Raw genomic sequence first — 21,461 nt, forward strand, 5'->3', positions numbered from 1 at the left:
CTGCATGTCCTTGGAACGTCTCTCCATGTTGAGCTCGATAAGATCAGATAAATCGGACATAAATGGGTTTGCAGGAGAGGAAAGACAACAAAAAAACAAGACTTTCAAATATAAATGCTCATTAAGTCCATTTCTACATTTATGTATTAGCTTTAGCTCAAGTTTGCTCTCAACTCTCTTTAAATGTGAACGTTTACCTCCTGAATGAATGAACCCAAATGGGTGAAAGCATCGACTGTCCAACCAAACAGGCCGGACAGTTTTACAACGCCAGGAATTCCAAGGATTTGTTAAAAATGAGACAAACGTCACACTTTCACGCCCTTTAGAAGAGGTTTTTAACGCTCTTGGGTCATTTCATTGATTGAATTTATTGATTCTAAATTCCCAGACCCCACTGACCAGTAACTTTAGAGCAAATCCATAACATTCTGCTCATCTTGCTGGGGGCATCCTGCAACACTGTCCCTTACTGCTTTGACTTACACCTTTTACACACCTTTCACTTGTGTCGTAAGGGTCCATTTTAGGATCTACTGTATCCTCTACTCACTCTATCTGCTTCTATTTGTTAAACTTGGAGGATCTGGCAACCAGGTAAGTCGAATATTACCCCAGTATGAAACAAAAAGCTGCCCCAAAGATCTCCTAACGTCATTATAGCTTCTTGATGTGGCCCCTGTTGCTGTTGGTGACAGTGCTAAAATAAGCAGGACAGCAGGAGGCTTTCAGCGAGCGCATCTCTGCCGAGCAGCGCAGAACTCCAGAACCGCATTTCATGTTCCGATGTGAGTCATGCTTTCATGTTGTTCGCTGCGGTTACGTAACCTGCAGATGATGGACAAAGGCTGCAGTTAATAGAGTCACCAAATGTGGGGAAAGGTGGCAAATGAAAGTGAAAATCTGTTGCCTTAGTAACCGGCCACCTCCAAATCTGTGTAGATGGACTGAACCTTGGCCTGTGCTTCCACTAACACACATCTTCTGACCCTTGGTGTTCCACAGCAGAGCGGCTAAACCAGTGTGTGTTGGGTGCTTTTCTACTTTTTACTCTCCTCACCGTAAATGTCACTGATTTGGTGCTGCGTGGCCTAATTGTAGTGTTTTTACATCTCCCGCAGAGCCATGAAAACCAGTTTACATGGCCTCCATCAGGGCTCCAAGAACCCCGTAATGCTGTTGAGCCCAAACGTGCAGCCGATAAGTTGTTGCCAACCTACAAATAACATTTGAGAGTGTGTTTAGCTTCAGGGCAGTTGTGCGAGCACACATTACGGTGGGTTTGTAAGGCTTATTTTAACAGCAGTAAATGCTTTCCTTTATGTTACCGCGCAGTGGGTGAGTCAGGTTGTTCTGAATGAACACATCTGAAGCCCACCCATGACCTCTCAGTGAGAGGAAATTTGCATACATGCTCCAGTGGCTTCTCCATTACAAACCACACAAATGCACTTTAATTTTAGAGGATATCTGGTTAGGTAGCCATAATCATGTTAAAGGACTGGACCTCACAGCTGCCCACGTTCATGACTCAGCATCGATTGGGGAATTCCACCTTCCTGTAGGAGTTCCCATTCAGCTGTCCGCACCAGCAAATAAAATGTGTCTGAGGTGTTGATGAGAATAGTCCATGAATCATCTCATGTGGCGGGGGGTGGGGATCTGTTCATCATAGTGCATCATTGTATAATGTTAAAGCCTTATTTTAGGTGGGTGGGGTCCCATCTGCCTGGTATGACATCAGCAAATGCGCTGGTTTGTGACGATATCTGCAAACCGATTCACAAAAATCTCAACACGTGTTCCTCCACTTTGAGAGCATAGTGGGATTCCACCAGACTCCGTGGTTCATGGGGGGCGTGTGGGCGCCGTGAGAGACTTGGTTATCACGTTTCAGGTTCTTGGCTGGAGACAGCATCGTGGCTACTGCAGCAGTCGTGTAAAAAGTGTCCTCCCTCAGCTCTGATGACCAAACTCGTTCATCCTGTCGAAGAAATGTTGCAGCCTGGAATCATTTTGGGTTTTTTTCCCCACTAAAAAAAGACAGAAAAAAAGAATAAGAGACCAAGGCCCGTCAGATGGTCGCAGATGCTCCGCATGATTCAGTGTTATCTTCTTTCGTACGTGATGAAGACGCGAAACGTGTCCCTTCTATAATTGTGCACTGACGGAAACACGTTTCTAATATCATCATTAAATTGGTGTTGATTTTTGAGGTAACAAAATAAAAATAAAAATATATATAGAAAAGGGCAACTGAGGGGTGTTCAACTTGACCACATTTATTTGCAATAATCGCGAACATTTTTGCAATTTTTTTTTAAAATAAATATCTTTTTCTCAGAGGAACTGGGGGTGAGGCATCGCTTCCGGGGGGGGGGGGGGGTTCCTCCTCATGATTTTGAACTTTATGTAATTTCAACACCCGATACGCTGTTTTGGGTGTCAGGGTTCGACTCAGCCCGACCACACCAGCCTCACGCTGCATTTTACACACAACATGGGACTACACGTGCGGTGGAAGGCTTGTTTATATAAAGCGACTGACAGGCGCCTGGACCAATGAGCAGCCGCCTTTGTAATTCCGTCACCTTCTCCATGGAAACCCGTAGCTTCTGACCAATTGAGAAGCGCCGGGGGCGGAGTCTGAATTGAGGTCGCGCGTCGAGCTCTCTGATTGGCTGGTGGGCCGGAGCTGGAGAAAGCCGGGGAGGTCCCGTTTAACTAGTGTGTCAGCCCGTCTGAAGCACGTACTCATTGAGGAGTAGTGGCTGTTCTATCTTAGTCTTTTATTCCTTTATTCGAGTTCTACACCGAAGACAGCAAAGAAGCGGACTTTTGCGGGACATACAGGTTTGTTTCTCTTCATATCTAGTCTTTAGATCTTCAGTAAAAAGCAGAGCTCAGAAAATAAGTTGCATAACGGAGTTTGATGTGCGCATGCGCGGACATTCTGATTGCTCTACTTATTGCAATTTTCTAGCCTAAAAATGCTGTTGTGAGTTTTATAAAGGTTCGCAGTGAAGGGTAGGGGTCCTCTCTTCAGATCTGGCCCCTCGGTGGTCAGGTCGGTGCCTCCTTGTAGCGGTTTTTGAGCGATATGCCGACTTTTACATAACTGTGTCAGTGTACCGTGCAGTGGATTGCAGGTCAACGTGTGTGTGGATTTTGAATAGCAGGTCAATGCGAGTTAGATGGGGGAAGGGGTGTTTGTTCTCTTTATATAAGGACTGTTTCTTACATTTTCGATTATCTGCCTATAAATATGTTTATGTGGCATCCTATCAAATTGTTCAAAAGCGTTTGTGGGTGAGCTTTAAGGAGCTAGTCTCAGATTGAGGAGGGAGCATTGAAATGGCAGCAACTGTTCCACAAATGTAGGATGCAGAAGCAAGTTTCTTGTGACCAGTTTAGAGTAAAAGTCAGTTCTGTGCCTGACGTGCTGGTTGAGCTGTAGTGTTCGTGGCCTACTGTCCAGGCAGAACATTTTGTCCCTGCTTTACTGCTCTGCAAATATTAGGTCGACTTCTTAATCAGCTTTAAATCCTCTTAATTTCAATAGAAGCCAAACATTGATACCTAACATTTGCTCAAGTGGTCCCTGATGTGTGTGTGTGTGTGTGTTTTTTTTAACTAAAATTGTGGTAAATGTACATTTATAACAACATGTAAATGTCTGACCTCCATGTCACGGTCACAGTCTATTTCACTTCCAAACATGGATTTAGACATCTGCAACAACCTAATAATGGCTTTTAAAAACTTAAACAGACCTGAACATTAATCATAAGAATATCCTTCTGGTTAATCAGTCTTTGTTCAAAGGGTGACCTGTTGATTCTGCTCAGAAAAGTAGTAGTTCCTAATAAAGATTTATTCTTAAAGGAGGTTTATGTAACTTCAGTCTCAGATGTCATTTTCAAATTGATTTCCACCAACTGGTCGGATCCCAGTGCAAGCATGTGGTAAAGCCCGACTGCTGCAGCCTTCTGAGCTGCTGTGGGATCCATGTGACTGGAGCAGCATTGTATAATGCCCGGGATCTGTGCTAGTGTGCTGCTGCGTCGTTTCCAGCTGAAACAGGGCTGAGCTGGAAAATGGAGAGTTTGGTTTCCTTAAGCAAGCGCTGCTGCTCTCTGAGTGCTGGGTTTGGGGGGGTTTGGGTTGGTTGTTTTTTGCTCTCAGTGTTCTGAATCTTAGGTGACCGTTTTATGGTTGACATCTAATCTGCTGTGTGTAATTTCTGCCACTCAATCATGGCATCAAAACGAGCTTCTGCCATATGTTCTAACGCGCTGGACTTATTCATCCTCTGTGTCTGGGGTAAGGGAAGGGCACGATACATTTCTTTAAATTTGTCTTTGCAAGCTGAAAGAGGTCCAGTGACATGATTGTGACCCTAACCTGTCGTCGCTCCTCGCTCTCACCTGATTGGTCGGTTGCAGCAGCCAATAGAAAGTCGCCCGGCTGCCGCTTAGATAAACTTGGGAGTGGGTCACTTCCTGAGGTGGCAACGGGCGTGTGAGCGACTGGAAAGTCTGCTAAATTTCTTGAACTGGGAGAAACATTCCTGAACACTTGCACGTTATGTAAAACAGCTTATATAAAGGCTGAAGCCGCCACAAGGTGCTGAATTTGCAGGCTTACGTAAATGGACAACCCTTGATCCTGGACGTAGCGGGAATGTCGGAGAAATAGTTGGGATTTGGCTGCAGTCTCTACTGTCAATGCCTTCCACTGTGATTTTACCTGACGTATGTAGCTGCTGCTATAATGTTCTGTGTAGAAAGGGGGCGCTAGAGGCAGCGGTGGCTGTAAAACCTGCACAAACTCTTTATAAAGGGTGGAAAATATCACCTTTCTTACCCACCTTCCTGCCATATCTTTTTATTATTACAATGTCAAGTGTGATTATGCTTTATTTATACATGATTTGGGGTAAATATCCTTTTTCTATGGACATTATTAGGTAATATAAACTACAGAGGTGATTGATGCTGAAAACATCCCATTATTGGCTCTCTGAGATCTGTAGCCTGGCAGCTTTGATTGGTTGAGTTATTATTTATTTCCCCAGCATTAATGTTGAGTAGTCCTCATGTTATTAAATTATAGACACATGTTATTTTCTAGTTTATATCTACCTGCTCAGCTTCGTGTGTGTGTGTGTGTGTGTGTGTGTGAGTGTGTGTGTGTGTGTGTAAGGTGGTATTGTTGGCTGTGGACCACCAGATAATCCCTGTGACTTAGCTAAAATGCTGTTTGGGTCGTGTGTTCAGGCCTCTGCTTTCATCTGTGTGCGCTCACCTTTTAAAGGAGGGCGCCCTTTTGAAATCAAACTGGATCGTACTGGTCCGGGGCTTAATTCCAGCCTGAAAGGGCAAGGGGCAGCCCATCTGAGAGAGGTCTATCTGTGTGTGGTCATGTCTGGGACCTTTATGTTGCATTGCTTTTCCTTTATCAGTGTTGAGATCAATGCTAGCATCAGTGGCCGCTCTGGCTGACCAATCAAAATGTAGTAGATTCTAGGTGGATGGTCGCTTTTAACCCCCATCGATTTGTGTCTAATTTTAGGACCGTGCGCGTCTATCGTTGAACCTCTTGTCTGTAATGTTGAAGGGAGTTTGGTCTCTTTAACTTCTCCTTTGTTTTATTTTCTTTTTAGCTTTCACAACTCCTCCTGGGTGATCCACCACATTCAGAAGCCACTGTGACCATACGGAACATGTGGAAAACAACCTGAGCTCCCACCGTTTACCTGCTGGCCTGTCACATGTCTGAGGACAGAGATTCAAAGAAGTTCCTGTACTCAAGGAAGGAGCGCGAAAGGAACCGGGAACGGGTTTGCTTCCAGGTGGAGAACGAGGAGCACGTGCCCTGCAGCGCCATTAGCCAACTTCACCGCATGGCCAGCACGTACAGCGAGGACTGCAGTGGGCGGGATGGGGTTGAGCTGGAGTCGGAGCTGGGGTTGGCATCGGAGGGGAGCGACAGCAGCCACGAGCACGCGGCGTCGCACGACAACAGGAAGCGCACGCACACACCCTTACACGAGGATGTAGAGATGGGTGGCAGCGGTTTGAGTGGGAGCGGGATAGAATCCCCCAGCAACGACTCGCACGGCAGAGAGTCCCACGGCAACGAGTCTGTGGGCAGCTCGAATGGCAATGGCAAAGATTCCGCCCTCCTGGAGTCTTCGGGGAGCAACAAGAGGTGAGAAAACGTCACGTCGCACTGAATCACAGCCTGTTCGGTTTATTCCCATCACCGTGGGGGAGTGGACCATCTAGGTCACGGAAGTGCGCTTCGTTAAAAGTACAAGAGGGGCCATTTTCTGCTGCATGACTCACCACTGTTCGGAGACCCCGTGGAAGTCGGGCTGAAACTGTCCCCACAAGAGTAGAGAAGCATGGCTCGTTCTTCCCAATAGGCTGGCGGAAATGCCAGGATGACGCCGCTGTCTAGAATAATAATGGACTGAGGGGAGCTGAGTAGGTTAATGATGTAGGCTTCAGGTGTCAGATGTCTCACATCCGTCTGATTGTAATCTCCATGTTTTTCGCTGTCCAGAGGACGGCTGTTACATAACCACCTGTGCTGACTTTTATTAAGCCCAGAAAACCTATCAGCCCAGAACCACCTTACAGGCAAAATAACCCCAATAATGGAGATGTTTCTGGGGGAAAAGCATCATATGACTCAAACCTGTTGTTGGGCACAAACAAGTTTGTGTGTAAGTGGTTACTTTGAACATACGTGCTATAGTCACCCACAGAAATGCATTTAGAATGAATTAGGTTAAAAATGAGTGTGAGTCAAGTTTTAAATGGGTGCTGCTCTACAGCTATTAAAGGCTAAATATGAACGGCTGGATGTGCTACGAGTGCTAACTCCTTAAGTCACTTATCAGTTTTTAAGGTGAAATAATAAATTACAACAGTTTGTCCTGAAATGATACAAATGTGATGTTTCCGCGACAGCTTCGGCTCACTGAGTAGTGACTGTTTTTATTTTGGAGTTCTGCTCCTCCATTGACGTGACGATCTTTCTACTCTTCCAGCTCCAACTCTCACAGCCCCTCACCGCCAAGCAGCTCAAACGCCTTCAGCCTTGTGAGCTCGGAGCAGGATAACCCCTCCACCAGCGGCTGCAGGTTAGCATCTTTACCGTGCCTCACTTCATTTGATGTAAAATGAAACGTGCACGCCCTCCCGTTGTAATCCCGTGGTGTGGTGGAAACTGGGGGTGCCTCTGGGTGTGACAGCACCGGTGAGACCTTGTCAGTTTTTGTGATGCACGTGTCTCCTGCTCATGTGCGCCCTGCAGCAGCGAACAGTCGGCTAAAGCAAAGACCCAGAAGGAGCTCTTCAAGACCCTAAAGGAGCTGAAGATGCACTTGCCTTCAGAAAAAAGGAGCAAGGGAAAGTCGAGCACCATCAACACGCTCAAATATGCACTGCGATGTGTTAAACAAGTCAAAGGTAAGCCCTCTTCCCCTCTTCATGCTGTCGCGGTGTGAACATGTTCAAGACTTTGAATCCAGAATTTAGATGTTTCTGAACATTTTTAGTCAGTGTGAGATGATACACGTGAAATATGTGCAGCATGTGCACTGATGAAACTCGCCTGTGTTTGCAGCTAATGAAGAATATTACCAGATGCTGATGATTAATGACAGTCAGCCACCAGGCTTTGATGTCTCATCCTACACCATTGAAGAAATCAACAGCATCACCTCTGAATACACCCTCAAAAACACTGTAATTCTCTCACTTTAATAGTAAACCAGAATGCAGAAACACTGTAGATTTACAGACTAATTACACATTCCTTATTATTCATTCCTTTCCCTTTGATCTCTGTGCCATCAGGATATCTTTGCCGTGGCCGTCTCCCTCATCACGGGGAAGATCGTTTACATCTCGGAACAGGCGGCGTCCATCTTGAACTGCAAGCGAGAAGTGTTCCACAATGCCAAGTTTGTGGAGTTCCTGACGCCCCAGGACGTTAGCGTGTTCTACAGCTTCACCACGCCGTACCGACTGCCCTCGTGGAGCATGTGCACTGGCGCAGGTATGGGCCACGAGCTTACAGAAACATACACGTGCTCGTTTCTTGAATCGGGTCCAGGCGTGGATGGTGGGTTTGATAACCCCCTTCAGACCACATGGAACATCGTCACGAAACACGCTTCTATACACCTTCACGTGCATCGTTCACATGACTTGCCCCCCACATGCACATGCTAAGACACGCATAGCGAATATTATATTAACAGCGCGATCACACTTTCGTCGATGCCTGTCACATGTTGACACAGTCACCGGCTGTGATTTGACAAAATATTTAAAAATAAATTCTGAATAGCAGACTCTTGACGCCTGCGTTTAATGTTTGCCAGAATTGGAGGAATAGTTACGGTTGCTTCGGGTGTTCGCATTGATTTATTGCGTTTCTCTACCCAAGCCATTACTAAAGACTTAACTGCTTATGGAGCAATGATAATCAGGGTACTTTATTGATCCCTTTAGGGGGTGTCTATTAGGGAAATTAGCAACATAGTGCATGTTATTGCACTATATTGCACTATCTGGCTTTCATTAGTTGTAACATGGAGACATGTTTTTATTTGGGAGCTGATATCCTGTCCTGTTCTACAAGGATCACTCAACACAACGTACTTTTCCTACTTTGGAGATAATGTCTAGACTAAGCAAACATAATGCTGGCTTTTCTTATTTTTACAATCTTGTCTCTCATACTTGGACTCAAACCAGTGTTTTCCCACTCTTATCCAGAGTCCTCTCCCACGGAGTGCATGCAGGAGAAATCCTTCTTTTGCCGCATCAGGTGAGTGATGGGGGGGCTGCTCAGCATCAGAATGGGGAAGAGCTGTGTGAGAAGAAGTAGGCAGCGGAGAGCTTTAAAGCAACGTCTCCACCTAGAGGCTGTTTAGAGTATTGCAGATAACATGATAGGACTACGTTACAAGTTTTAACATACTATGTAAAGAGATGTATTGTTTATTTATATATACCTGCGTGTTTTTTAGTGGTGGCAAGGAGCGCGAGGGGGATCTTCAGTACTATCCTTTCCGCATGACACCGTACCTGATGAAAGTCCAGGATGCTGAGCTGAACGAGGAACAGTTTTGCTGCCTCTTGCTTGCTGAGAGGGTGCACTCTGGATATGAAGGTAATGCTTGGCGCCAACATTAGTTCCATAAAAATGAGCACGCTAGGCTTTGGGCTGAAGGACCCTGAGCATGATTTCAAACAAATCACTGACTTATCGCTTGTTGCCTGCTCAACTTTTATCCTTCTCTGCTTACAGCTCCCAGAATCCCCCCTGACAAGCGCATCTTCACCACAACACACACACCTAACTGTGTGTTCCAGGACGTGGATGAAAGGTACGGCCCAAAGCACGAGCGCAGGCACACAGGCGCAGATTCAGTTTCCTTTTAGTCATTTTTCATGTCATGAATTATAACGTGTTCCTCCACTTAGGGCCGTGCCTCTGCTGGGGTACCTCCCTCAGGACCTGATTGGGACCCCTGTGCTACTCAACCTGCACCCCAGCGACCGACCACTGATGCTCGCTGTTCATCGCAAGAGTAAGAGCCGCCCTGATTTACTCCATCCGCATTTCCTTTAAGAACAAATTCAGCTTGTTTTGCACTAAAACTAAGACAAATGTTTGTGCATTCGGCCCTTGTTTCAGTTGCTTGATGTTCTTTCCCCATTCTTTCTACCCCCCTCCAGTTCTGCAGTATGCGGGGCAGCCCTTCGATCACTCCTCCATCCGTTTCTTTGCGAGAAACGGCGAGTACATCACCGTTGACAGCAGCTGGTCCAGCTTTGTCAACCCGTGGAGTCGCAAAGTCTCCTTTGTCATCGGCAGGCACAAAGTGCGCATGTACGTCGCAGTTCTAGTTTCCACGTCAGTAGAAATGGTGTGATGCTGTTTTCGGGAGTGCTCACTGGCATGTTGCGTCTGGGTCCAGGGGTCCTGTGAATGAAGACGTTTTTGCTGCCCCACCATTCCATGGGGGGAAGATTATGGACTCGGACATCCAGGAAATCAGTGAACAGATTCACAGGCTTCTACTACAAGTAAAGAAGCATAGATTTGATCCACCCATCATCTCATGCACATGCTTGTCAGTCTGTGTCATATGTTCTTTTCTCTCCTCAGCCAATCCATAACATGGGCTCCAGCGGTTACGGCAGCCACGGAAGCAACGGTTCCCATGAGCAGCAGGTGAGCATCAGCTCATCCAGTGAGAATGGGAACGCAGGAAGGACAACAGAAGAAACGGGCAAGGCCAAGCCCACCAGGACATTCCAGGAGATTTGTAAAGGGGTCCATATGCTTAAGAACCAGGACTCCCAAGCTGGTCTGCCATCCCCATCACCCTCACTATCACTAGCCAAGCTTGAGCAGAAGAAGACCTCTGACAGTGAGTTTAATGTTGTTAATGGTTCTTTATGTAGTAGTTGCTCCATGTTGAACATTTGTGTTTCCAACCAGATTACAAATTTCCAAAAACACTGTAAGGTATGTTCAACAAAACTATTTGTGAGATGTGCTCATCATTTTGCATCCCTTTTTGTCGCGCAGCACATCCTCAAAAGGGTTCAGTACTGCGGCCAAAGGACGCGCTGGCGCCCCTGCAGGTCAGAGACAGTACTGCGGGTAGCCTGGAGGACTTCCCATGCAAAGACCACACTGTTCACTCCTATCAGCAGATCAGCTGCCTTGACAGTGTTATTAGGTAAGAGCTGACATGTTGATGTCTCAAATAACAGACAAGCAAAGTCCGTGTGCTCAACAATATTTCCTTTCCCTTAGGTATCTGGAGAGTTGTAATATTCCTGTCACAGTGAAGAGAAAGTACCAGTTCTCTTCCAATACGACCTCGTCCAACTCTGATGATGATAAGAAGGCTCCAGATGATTGTGTGCAAGTGTCTCAGGAAAACCCAGGTGTGACATGTGAAAACCTGTCCTTGTGATACGTTTCCAGTGCCTCCTGCTTTAATTGGTTTTACGTCTGTGTTGTTGTGAGCATTTATTGTTCTGAGCAGTAAATAATGAATTTCTGTTTCTTTTTTCAGACCCTTTAATGCTGGATTCCCAACCTGGCCTGTCAAACATAAAGGACCCAAAGAAACCTCCCTCTGGTGCAGCTGCTGTGGTGGGAGGACCCCTGGCACCCCTTTCACTGCCCAGCAAAGCTGAAAGTGTTGTTTCCATCACCTCACAGTGCAGCTATAGCAGCACCATCGTCCACGTGGGAGACAAGAAGCCTCAGCCAGAGTCTGGTGAGTACAGGTGTGAGGTTGAACTGCGTCAGACTCACGGATTAAGAAATGTTTTGCTGAGACCTCCGGAACTGGTTTGTTTTACAGAGATCATCGAGGATGTGGCAGAAAGCCCCGCACCCTCCGCTCTGCCTATCAGCGTGGTGTCCCCACCCAGCCAGGAGAAGGAGGCCTACAAGCGCCTGGGGTTAACTAAGCAGGTTCTGGCCGCACACACCCAGAAAGAAGAGCAGGCCTTCCTAACCCGCTGCCGGGAGCTCATCAACACCAGAACATTCCAGAAGGACTGTTCCACGTATCTGCACAAGCAGAGAGGGCCGACCATTGTTGAAGGTACGATCACACGGAGCAAAATCATTTCAAAATGTGGGTGGATCCAGAAAATGATCCTCTGACTCAAAACTGTATTATCCAGAATCGGCCGGACCACGAGGCGCTACCAAACAGGGCGCCACCAGGCCAGAGACCACCGTTAAGAGAGGCATCCGCAACAGGAAATCAAAGAAGGCACGAATGAAGCATCCCGATTCATCAGACAGCACCGTGTCGAACCGTAAACCCCGGCCGCCTCTCCAGGGTCTCAACCAAACGTCCTGGTCTCCATCGGAAGCATCCCAGTCAGCTTTTAACGTCTCCTATCCGACCATGGTGCCTACCTATCCCCTCTACCCTCCAGCGCCTGCTGCCCCCGCTCAGGCCCCCCTCCCAGACCCATCCATTTCTGCAGGCTATGGAGATGCCCAAAGCACCCAAGCCACACCTAACGCAGCTGCATTTCCAGCCCCCATTGTTACACCTGTCGTGGCTCTTGTGCTACCCAATTACCTCTTCTCCCAAATGGGACAGCTAGGACAAATAGGACAGCTGGGGGCTGCTCCGAGACCACAATTTTTCCCTGAGCAAACCCAGTCTCAGCCAGTGTATACTGCTCAGCAGCCCTTTCCGGCCCCACAGCCAGCCTACACCATGCAAACACAACCTGCCTACACCAGCCAACAACCATTTCCAGTTCAGACTGCCTTTGCCCCACAGCAGCCGTTCCAAACGGCTCAGACCCCCTACACCACACCACAGCCTTTCCAGACCCCGCAGACGGCGTACACCTCTCAGACACCCTTTGCTGCACAACCCTCTTTCCCAGTCCAGACCCAGTTTGTAGCTCAAACCCCATATCCTGCTCAGCCTTTCCCTTATAGCCTAGCCTCCGAAGCCCCCAAATCAGTGGTCCGTGATGGGGTGGCATCACGCTCCTCGACCCCAGCATCTGGAGCGAGGGAACCGACGACGTCGCCACCTCTGTTTGAGTCACGGTGCAGCTCCCCGCTTCAGCTCAATCTGCTGAGCATGGAGGAGGGACACCGCTCGATAGAACGTCAGGACAGCACAGCGCCCTCTGCAGGAGGTCAGGGCAACGGCACAGCTGCAGGATCTGGGTCAGTCGTAACAACAGGGGAGAAAAACAGAGGAGCAGCCAAAACTGAAAACCACCAACAGGTGAGACACAGTGAAACCAGTGGCAGTGGGGGGCACCATATTTGACCTTGAACAAGGTCAGACAAGTCAACTGTGGCGTAAACCTCATCACAACTAACGTTTGTGCTGCAGGTGGAATCTCCGGGAGAAGGTGCACACAGTGATGGCAACTCCTCATCGTGTGACTTGCTGGACATTCTTCTGCAAGAACAGGAAGACTCCCACTCTGGCACCGGATCTGCCACCTCTGGCTCCATGGGTTCAGGGTCGGGCTCTGGATCAGGTTCGGGATCGGGATCAGGATCAGGCTCAGGCTGCGGAACATCAGCAAGTGGAGCTTCAGGTAGCAGAGCAGGTCCGCACATTAACAAATAAGAACAAATAAGCCTGATAAAACTGTTTCTAATATACATACACGACTCGGTCATGATACAAAGTCACATCTATGTCATCTAAAGGCCTTTTGTCTCTCTGCCTATGTAGGAAGTAGCAACACCAGCAAATACTTTGGCAGCGTTGACTCCCTGGAACACGACCACAAGGCAAAGGTAAAAGGCAAAACCCGATGTGAAGGAGGTTCTGATGGTGGCCAGTCCCAGCCCAAGGTCTCATCTCAGGCAGAAGGCAAACATTTCATCAAATACGTTCTGCAGGAGCCCCTCTGGCTGCTCATGGCCAACGCCGACGACAAGGTCATGATGACGTATCAAATGCCGTCGAGGTAAGAAACCCGCTATCGAGACGCTCGTCTTTCCTGTTGCTAGGCTATAATATATAAATGCAATGTGTTGTCTAACCCTCAGGGACATTCAGAAAGTTCTGCGAGAGGACAAAGAGAGGCTGAGGCAGATGCAGAAGAGCCAGCCTCACTTCTCCTCGGACCAGCGACGGGAGCTGGTGGAGGAGCACCCCTGGATGAGGAGGGGGGGGCTCCCCGCCGCCATCAACGTAAAGGTGAGGAACACAAACGGTGGCGTCCTGAAAGGTCGGAGGTGGAGAGCGTTGTCACATCTGGTGTCTGTGTGTTTAGGACTGCGTGTACTGTGAGGATGCAGCGGCAGCTCCCATTGAAGAGGACCTGCCTGATATGGACATGGGCGAGCTGGGAGAGGAGACAAGTCAAGAGAGCCAGAACAAGCAGAGCCAATCAGAAAAGCCTCCGTCCCAACAAGACACTGGCTCCTGAACACACACCCTCCCACCTACAAACCGCCATTGGGACGACACACAGCCCGCCGTGGACTCTTACGATGCACACACACACACACACCCAACGTGGCCGAGGGGCGAACTCATACCCCTTAAACTGGAACAGAACTCTGTGTTTCCACTGGTGATTTAGAGGCTGTGTGTCACCTGTGTGTGTGTGTGTGTGTGTGTGTGTGCGCTGTTTGGTGAACTGCTAACTCCATGCGGTTCTTAAGGCCAGTATCGGTAATTGAAGGTCTTTGAACGCATCGCCTTCAAATAACTGTCGCACAATGGCCAGCCTTGTCTCTCTTACACACACACACACACACACACACACACACACTTAACCAGGGTACCCAAACTGTGAGGTTGCTTACCTTCAGACCTTCTCAAAATAGTTTTATTGAATTATTTTTTTCTTTGAGCTTTGTAGTTAAAAAAAAAAAAGAAAAAGACAAATATATTTAAGGGGCAACTCCTAATATAAATATATTTAATTGATTTTGTAGAAAATATTTGTCATTTCACTATAATGGGCAACAAATCCAGCTTTGCTGTTTAAATATTTGATGTCTGTGTGTTGACGTTTTGCCATATAGTTACTTTTTACTTCCCAAATTCCCCGTGGTTTTTCTTGCTTTTCCCATTGTGACGTTTTTGTCGCCTCCCTCACCTTTTTGTGCTGAATTACACATATTTATCTAATTAATTATGGGCATGCTTGCACTATCCAGGCACACAGCAAAGCGATGCCTGACTAAAATTGTTAATTTCCACAATCGGGTGTATCCCCCCCCGAAAAGATTTGCTATTTATTTTTCAATAGATCAGATATCTAGAGTATATTTTGTTATTTATAAGCCAAAGTCTTTGAGTTAAAAGGGTCTTTGCTGTGCACTGGCATCAGTACCTAACATAAAAGGACATTTTATCCCGAGATTTAAGATTAATATTCCCTTTCCCAGATAGATTCCACATCTACGTAGATATTTCTATCCTTTTTTTTTCCAGCTGTTTCAATTATGCAACAAAATTCTGAGTCCTTTGACTTTTCTTTCATTCACTATCTCTTATATTCTCTTCTTGAAGTATTTGAACACACCGCAAAGATCTTAACAATGCTGGCATGTGTGCGCGCACGCCGTTAGGATGTGTTTAAACCGTTCATTTCAACACTGGGATGGATCAACAAACGAGGAGAGGAAGCCGTGTTGCCTCAGAGACGCGGTGACGTCTGACCACCAACGTCTGTGCTACACCCTCATCGTTCAACACGAAGTATTCCGAAAACTGTGATGGTAACCATGAGGAAATCTGGGAACAATTCTGGTGCTACAGCGGGAAAACCTGTTGGGATTGTGAATGTGACGGAACGGACCAAGAGCATCAGACAGGTTCATGTGGCGGTTGTTTTTTTGTTTGTTTTTCATTGTCATTGATCGTGCTTTTGTCAGAACTTTTGAAAAAATGTCTATTTTTCTATTTCTTTCTTGTGTATTTTAGTTTGTTTGAAGAAAGAGCTTTGAGTGTTGTTTGGGACAGACGCTACCTCTGGAAAAAAAAAAAATCCCAGGTCATGTTACTGTTAGCAGGACACAACATATGCACATGGACAAAGCACACTGGTCAGATACTTGAGTAACTGATGGTAACTGATGACTTTGCGGTTTGTTTCCATATGAATGAATGAATGCACAGACAGGAGGAGCACGTGTCAATAAGCAATTCAAGTCTGTGTTGCGTCTGTTTTTTTTAATTATCTCAAGCGGTGACCTCTGGAGCTCACCTGTACAGAACTGATCTGCTCCCAGTAAAGCAGTGCTCCAGTCTTTATATTCTCATTGAGCAAGTTTGATGTTAACAGGCCGTTGGGAGCATCCCGGTCTGGAAGTGAATGCACCCTACTGGCATATGATGCTGTGTACACTCATGTAAATTTGTTTATTTGCCACTGTGCGAGTCTGTGCTATATCAAAATACTAGCACATTTATGTGCATTTTTGTAGGTCTAAACAATGTGTTCGAGACGATGTTGTAATAAAACAAAGGAAATATCACCCTGTTGTGCGGCCTTTCTGTCAGCATGTGAGCGGTACGCTCGGCCCCCCTAGCGGCCAGCGCCTGTACTGCATGGGTTCTGTTTATAATTCAATGAAAATTCCGTTTTTGATTCTGATGGTGTCCATACATGCAAAGTTGACAAGTGTTCCTCATTTACTGCATCATAGTTGCAATGAATAGGTATTAGCATTAATGAGTATTTATAAATGCTTAATATGTGTCACAGGTATTAAAGCAGCAGCTTTTTTGGTAAATTAACTGGATAAACAAAGCATGAACGTTTGTTTTTGTTCCCTCAAGTCTCACAGACATTAACAGTCCAAATAGAGCAGCTCAATTGACGTGTGCTAAGTTGCAGAGAAGTATTAAGTTCATTAAGTTGCCGTACTAATGACAGTTTTGCCCTCATGGTGGCGTATTTTGTGTCTGCCTCAGAGTCGAAGACAGTTGAGGGTGGCAGGCCGCCCCTGGGGGATAGCTTTCAGCACCATATGCTCACCTCTGCCGTTGAATTACTCTCACACCAACTGTTGACCTATATAACCTCAGGACTCAGACGTACACTCGCAAAACCAAACCGCATCTAATGCGTTTTCACCTCCCTCCTGCCTGCCTCCTCTGGCCAAACCCAAAGGTCTTCAAAGGTTTTCCTTAACTTCTGTGTCCAACTGCCCAGAATAACGTGTGACCGGAGTTTCATTCGTCCTCCACGACAAAAGTTCTCACCGGGCTGTTGTTTTACACCAGCAGAAACCAAAACAGCGTTCAGCAATATCAGCAAGGAAGGCGGAAGACTGAAGGTTAACATCTTAATTTAGAGTCTCCACTACCTTAACAGTAATATCTTCCTACTGCCTGTGGTTTGAGGAGCACTTTTTTGTTAGAGCAAAAACAATATAGACTCTAAATGCCTTCCGGACTGGCTTTAACATTTAAACTGCTGTTACATATCTCCATTAAAGGCAACCATTTTTGATGGTTAAGTAGCTTGATGGATGCTTTGATGGTCTTGTATCGATCCAGTAGAGCTGCCTTCCTGTCGCTCCTTCCAGGCCTGGAGGTGTCTGGATGATCCAGTGTCAGTCAAACGCCCTTTGAAGACCGCGAGCTGCCTCGTATCCTGTGTAGCTGCGACCATTTGACGCTTCTCTGTCAAATGGTCGCAGCTTTGATCACTGTTTCTTGGCTGCTCCCATTTCAATTAGATTGGATCCCTCTGATCTTCGCACCCACACAGGCAGAGTCCATCTTCCTGTTCATTCATGATTCCCACAAGCGCTCCGGCGTCTTCCGATAACACACAGCAACACGAACAAAATAGGAGTTTATCATCTGGAACCTGAACATTGTTAATCCCCCCCCCCCAACCAATTTCAAAGCAGCTGCTAATGGAAGGATGTTAGCAACTGGTCGTGACAGGATCCAACAGATCATCGTCGACCGGTTTATGAGCATCTTTGTTGTGTAAAGGGAGCGAGTCAAATAATGTGCTTATGGCCTAAATCGGAGTGACCAAACTATCCTCCAAAGGATGTTGCACAAAAGGTGAAAAGATTCAGGTCAAAGTCGGCGCGTCGGCTTTGTAATAAGGTTATTTTATTTAGCAGTTCCATACATTTACTAGCATTTCTACACATTAAAGCTACGGTGATCATTCTGCACAAGGCTACCGCTCCAACAAACTACAGGTTGTATGAAATACAATAGAATTATTTATATTAATCAAAGGTATTCTCAGTTTCTAAAAGAGCTTTTCTCAATGTTCTATGTACACAACGTTATTGACAACATCGGAACTATTCCCTGTTGGTTCTTCATTGAGTTTTGAGACAGAAGCTTCTGTCCTCCAAAGTCACAACAGATGAGTGGGGGAAAAAAATACTAGGAAATAAAAGTAGGAGCAGGCAACAGAGGCGCTCTCACCCAGCCAGAAGCACTGGGTCAGGAACCTGTTGTGGATGAAATATATTCCAGTAATGGTTTGCTACATGTTCCAGGAAATCCGTGGTCCTTCTGCCCATGCTGCTGGGATGAAATGAGTCCATAAAAACACATTCCTGTCTCTCCATTCCAATACGATGCACTCCCTCCAACCTGGATCCCACCTGAAGCCCCAAACCCTACCAGGGTCTCCACATAGACCGCGAGGAGGTCATCAGGCCCTCTCTGTGCTCCAGGCCCTCGGTGGAACTCTGGTTATGCTCGCTGTCGGTGTCATCAAGGTCGGAGCACAAGTCCTCACTGGACGTCGTGGACGGAGCCGGGGAGAGGACGGCGGACAACCCGCTGCGTCCTCTGGGGGACTCCAAGGTCACGCAGAGGGACTCGCCGCCACCATGCCAAGTGCTGCCATCGCTGCCGGACGTGTCTGCGATCAGGTCCATCAGCGTGTCCTGGAGATGGTCCTCGTTCAGGGGCATGCACTCCAGCAGGTGGTTGAGCAGCTCCGCCGCCACTGTCGCGTCGATGCCCGGGCAGCTGGACACGAACATGTGCACCTCGTGCATGCACTGAATGTAGCCGGCCGCAAACCTCTCGTTGGCTTCTCTGTTAAGCGCCTCTGTTTCTGCGGGATGAAAAGACGTGAGGCGATGCAGTGAAATCAAAGCAGTCGGCGAGGAGCGTGGTGAGGTTTGTTCCACGTCTCCAAACACGTGACCCCACCCCAGAGGTGCGCATACCTTGGGTTTGGTCTTTCAGGACGTCCTCCACCTTCTTCACAGTCATCTCCAGCACCTCCGCGTTCTCCATCTTGGAGTGAATCTGTCGAAACGGACGAGGAGCGTCAGAAACCACCGGCACCGCGTACCTGTGCGGGCAGGTGACGCGCCGGGTGCGCGTCCTACTCACGTCGGTGTCTGCCAGCAAAGTCCGCAGCTCCCGCAAACTCTCATTGATGCGTGCTCGCCTCTTCTTCTCCACCAGCGGCTTCCGGATCTGCAAAGATTCACACCACAACTGTCAGAAACCAAAGAAAGATGTCGGCGCCGACCTGGATCTCCACCGTGTCCTCTTCACCGGCTCCGGTCGGACAAACGCACCTTTCTGTCCGTTTTCTGACGCCCAAAGTCGAACTCATCTCCGTCCATGTCGAGTTCGGTGTGGCTTGACCGGGCCGAGGGAGCCATGTTGGTCTCGTAGCTTCAACCGCTGCTGCGTTTTTCCTCAGTGAGGAGGCAGCAGCTGGCAGACGGAACCGGTTTCCGGAAGAACAAAACAAATCGACAAACTCCCAGGCGAGGCGAGGCACCCTGCGTTTATTGTGCACTCCAAAAGGACGTGCTGCTAGGTCTGAGTGGCTGTTGTTAGTATTTATAGGGGCTTATTAACATGTGAATGGGGGCCGAGTCGCTCTCGCCGGGGAACAACAGAGCGCACACGGCCGCAGCCAATGAGCGCGCACAGCCTTTGTCTCCGGACAGCCCCAGTCTGCGCCCCGAGCAACTGGATGTGCTTGAATCAGACAGTCTGCTGTGTCTCTTTCTCTGTTCGGGCTCCTTTCGCTGTTGGAACCGCGTGTACACAAATCTGCAGAAGCAGAATATTATATGGTTCCTTTCTTTTTTACATATTTACCAAAGTCCTGCACCGTTTCTCCCGACGCTGTTGTCATTTTAAGAAGCTCCTTAGTGGTTAAACACAAATGCGCGTGTGACTGAGCTCATTCACTGCACTTAAGCTCATTTCAGAATGCAAGTGTGTGTGTTTTTTGTGTTTATATTGTATTTTTCTGTCCCATTATTCGATCAGCCGGCCTTTTGTGTCGGGGACTCGGCAGATTTCCCCTGTTTGCTGGATGTAACGCGATGCCTTCAGTTGGCAGCTGCTGCTGCTGGCGGCCCCTCGGCCCAAACTGAATCAGCCGGGGGAATTAAGGGCCCTTCTCCAAAGAAAGCGACAGGTGTTGGCCTGCGCCTCGTTTGTTCTCTGTCTTGTTCGGAGGTTTCAGGGCGCATAGGCGGCTGCATTCTCACATTGCCCGCATGTGCTTCAGCACAAGTCGGCATGATCTTCCCCATGTGTGTGTCTTAGCGCGCTGAAGGTGCAATTTAAACATCGTTACCGGAGCTGGGAGCTGAGGGGGTCCAGGTTTGGCTAAGCTGCCTGTGTGTAATGTCTGTTTGTTTATGTCAGTGAAGGAGCTCAGCCCGCTGCCCTCGTTATTTTTCTACTGGCATTGTCATGCAAATCCCCCCCACAATGGAGCAGTGCTCTCAGGAAAGGGCCCGCGCATGCACGGCCCTGCCACCTGTCAGGTAAACGCAATGCTTCGTGTGTTCTTTTTTGCAACATTTCCGAGAAAGGCACCCATTACCCTCCACACCCCATCATAAACTCCCACCTCCACAATCAGACCTTTAAAGTAAGGAGTGTTTGGCGCGTCGCCACCCCGGATGCTTGTGTGAGAGCTCACTGGTGAGGACTGGGGAGGCTGTGGGGAGCAGCTGGCTCCCCTCTCTTTTGTTGCCCTGGGCCCCGGCGTCCCCCGCGCTCCCGGGCCGCCGCCTGGCTCCATGTGGTGGCCAATAATAACGGTAACAACAGTGCTGGAAGGGAACAGATGCGCCTCTGTGCTGCAGATCACTGTGATGAATTATCTCTTTATTAATGCGCAAATATGGCGGAATTTCCTTTCATTTTAGATCTTCTCTGGCGTGTTGTACAGCTCACATATTCCACGGACCCTGACTTCACCCTCGTGTAATGTTCATATTGTTGCTACTCTGTGGGTCTGATGGACTCGTTGCATTTTGTGGCTTTTAATGCCTCACAATCCAACACGTTTATGTTAAAATACTGAACAGATGTTTACCTTATCCCAATTACAAGCAGTGTAAACAATATATAGGGTTAATATTTGCCCTTTACCTTTGTTAGGTCACATTTATAACTTACTAAAACATAATAAAGAAAATCAATTAAAATCAAGATATGAGAGGAAACAAATTTACAAGTGAAGCAAGGTTTTTCAAAACTACTGACTTTTATTTCTTTGAACTTATTTTTATTACTTATTTTTATTTCTTTTAATAAAAAGTGAAAACGAGCACCACACAAGGGTTAAACTTGACATTTGTGTGTTGTAATCTCAAACTGCGTGCCAGGGATAGTCTTTCAATTTATTACATGAAAAAATAAAAATCATTGTTAATATGTTAAGTTCGTGATTTTGGCTCTGCAACCTTCCCTGCAGTCATTGAGACTTAGGCAACATGTAATTAAAAAATAGAATACTTTTAATTAGGGCGAGTCCAAAATTAAGTTATCAAGTGATAATTTTTTATAGTGTGATTAATTTAATGGAAGTACCTATTCTGGTCAATAGGGGGCAGTAATTTACCGAGTTTTCGTGATTCTATGAACGTTTTTGAGTCATTTAATCGAGCTAAATTTACAGTTTATTCGTCGG

The 21,461-nt window shown here is 47.2% G+C and overlaps 2 protein-coding genes across 5 annotated transcripts; one reads left to right on the forward strand and one right to left on the reverse strand.

Annotated features, from left to right (window-relative positions):
• Positions 1–2,713: 2,713 nt before the first annotated feature.
• Positions 2,714–16,047, forward strand: LOC101074942 (period circadian regulator 2). Of its 4 annotated transcripts, none has more exons than XM_011608759.2 (23): positions 2,714–2,853; positions 5,666–6,213; positions 7,061–7,153; positions 7,327–7,481; positions 7,639–7,760; positions 7,872–8,073; positions 8,799–8,850; positions 9,053–9,195; positions 9,334–9,412; positions 9,510–9,616; positions 9,765–9,918; positions 10,007–10,115; positions 10,198–10,462; positions 10,624–10,777; positions 10,855–10,988; positions 11,120–11,326; positions 11,414–11,659; positions 11,742–12,820; positions 12,932–13,154; positions 13,283–13,347; positions 13,453–13,520; positions 13,603–13,753; positions 13,830–16,047. In XM_011608759.2, the coding sequence occupies exons 2-23, from the start codon at positions 5,774–5,776 to the stop codon at positions 13,983–13,985; spliced, it is 4,404 nt and encodes a 1,467-aa protein (XP_011607061.1). In that variant the 5' UTR covers positions 2,714–2,853; positions 5,666–5,773; the 3' UTR covers positions 13,986–16,047. The 4 variants fall into 4 exon arrangements, with proteins under 4 accessions (XP_011607061.1, XP_029700346.1, XP_011607058.1 ...); XM_029844486.1 differs by having other exon boundaries at positions 12,932–13,142; XM_011608756.2 differs by having other exon boundaries at positions 13,283–13,520.
• Positions 16,048–17,628: 1,581 nt separating this feature from the next.
• On the reverse strand, positions 17,629–19,402 carry her13 (hairy-related 13). Its single transcript, XM_003968743.3, has 4 exons — positions 19,093–19,402; positions 18,902–18,988; positions 18,733–18,814; positions 17,629–18,617 (listed from the first exon to the last, which is right to left on the reverse strand). The coding sequence occupies exons 1-4, from the start codon at positions 19,177–19,179 to the stop codon at positions 18,172–18,174; spliced, it is 702 nt and encodes a 233-aa protein (XP_003968792.1). The 5' UTR covers positions 19,180–19,402; the 3' UTR covers positions 17,629–18,171.
• Positions 19,403–21,461: the final 2,059 nt, after the last annotated feature.

This window comes from Takifugu rubripes, chromosome 11, assembly GCF_901000725.2.
Source record: "Takifugu rubripes chromosome 11, fTakRub1.2, whole genome shotgun sequence".
Lineage (NCBI taxonomy): Eukaryota > Metazoa > Chordata > Actinopteri > Tetraodontiformes > Tetraodontidae > Takifugu > Takifugu rubripes.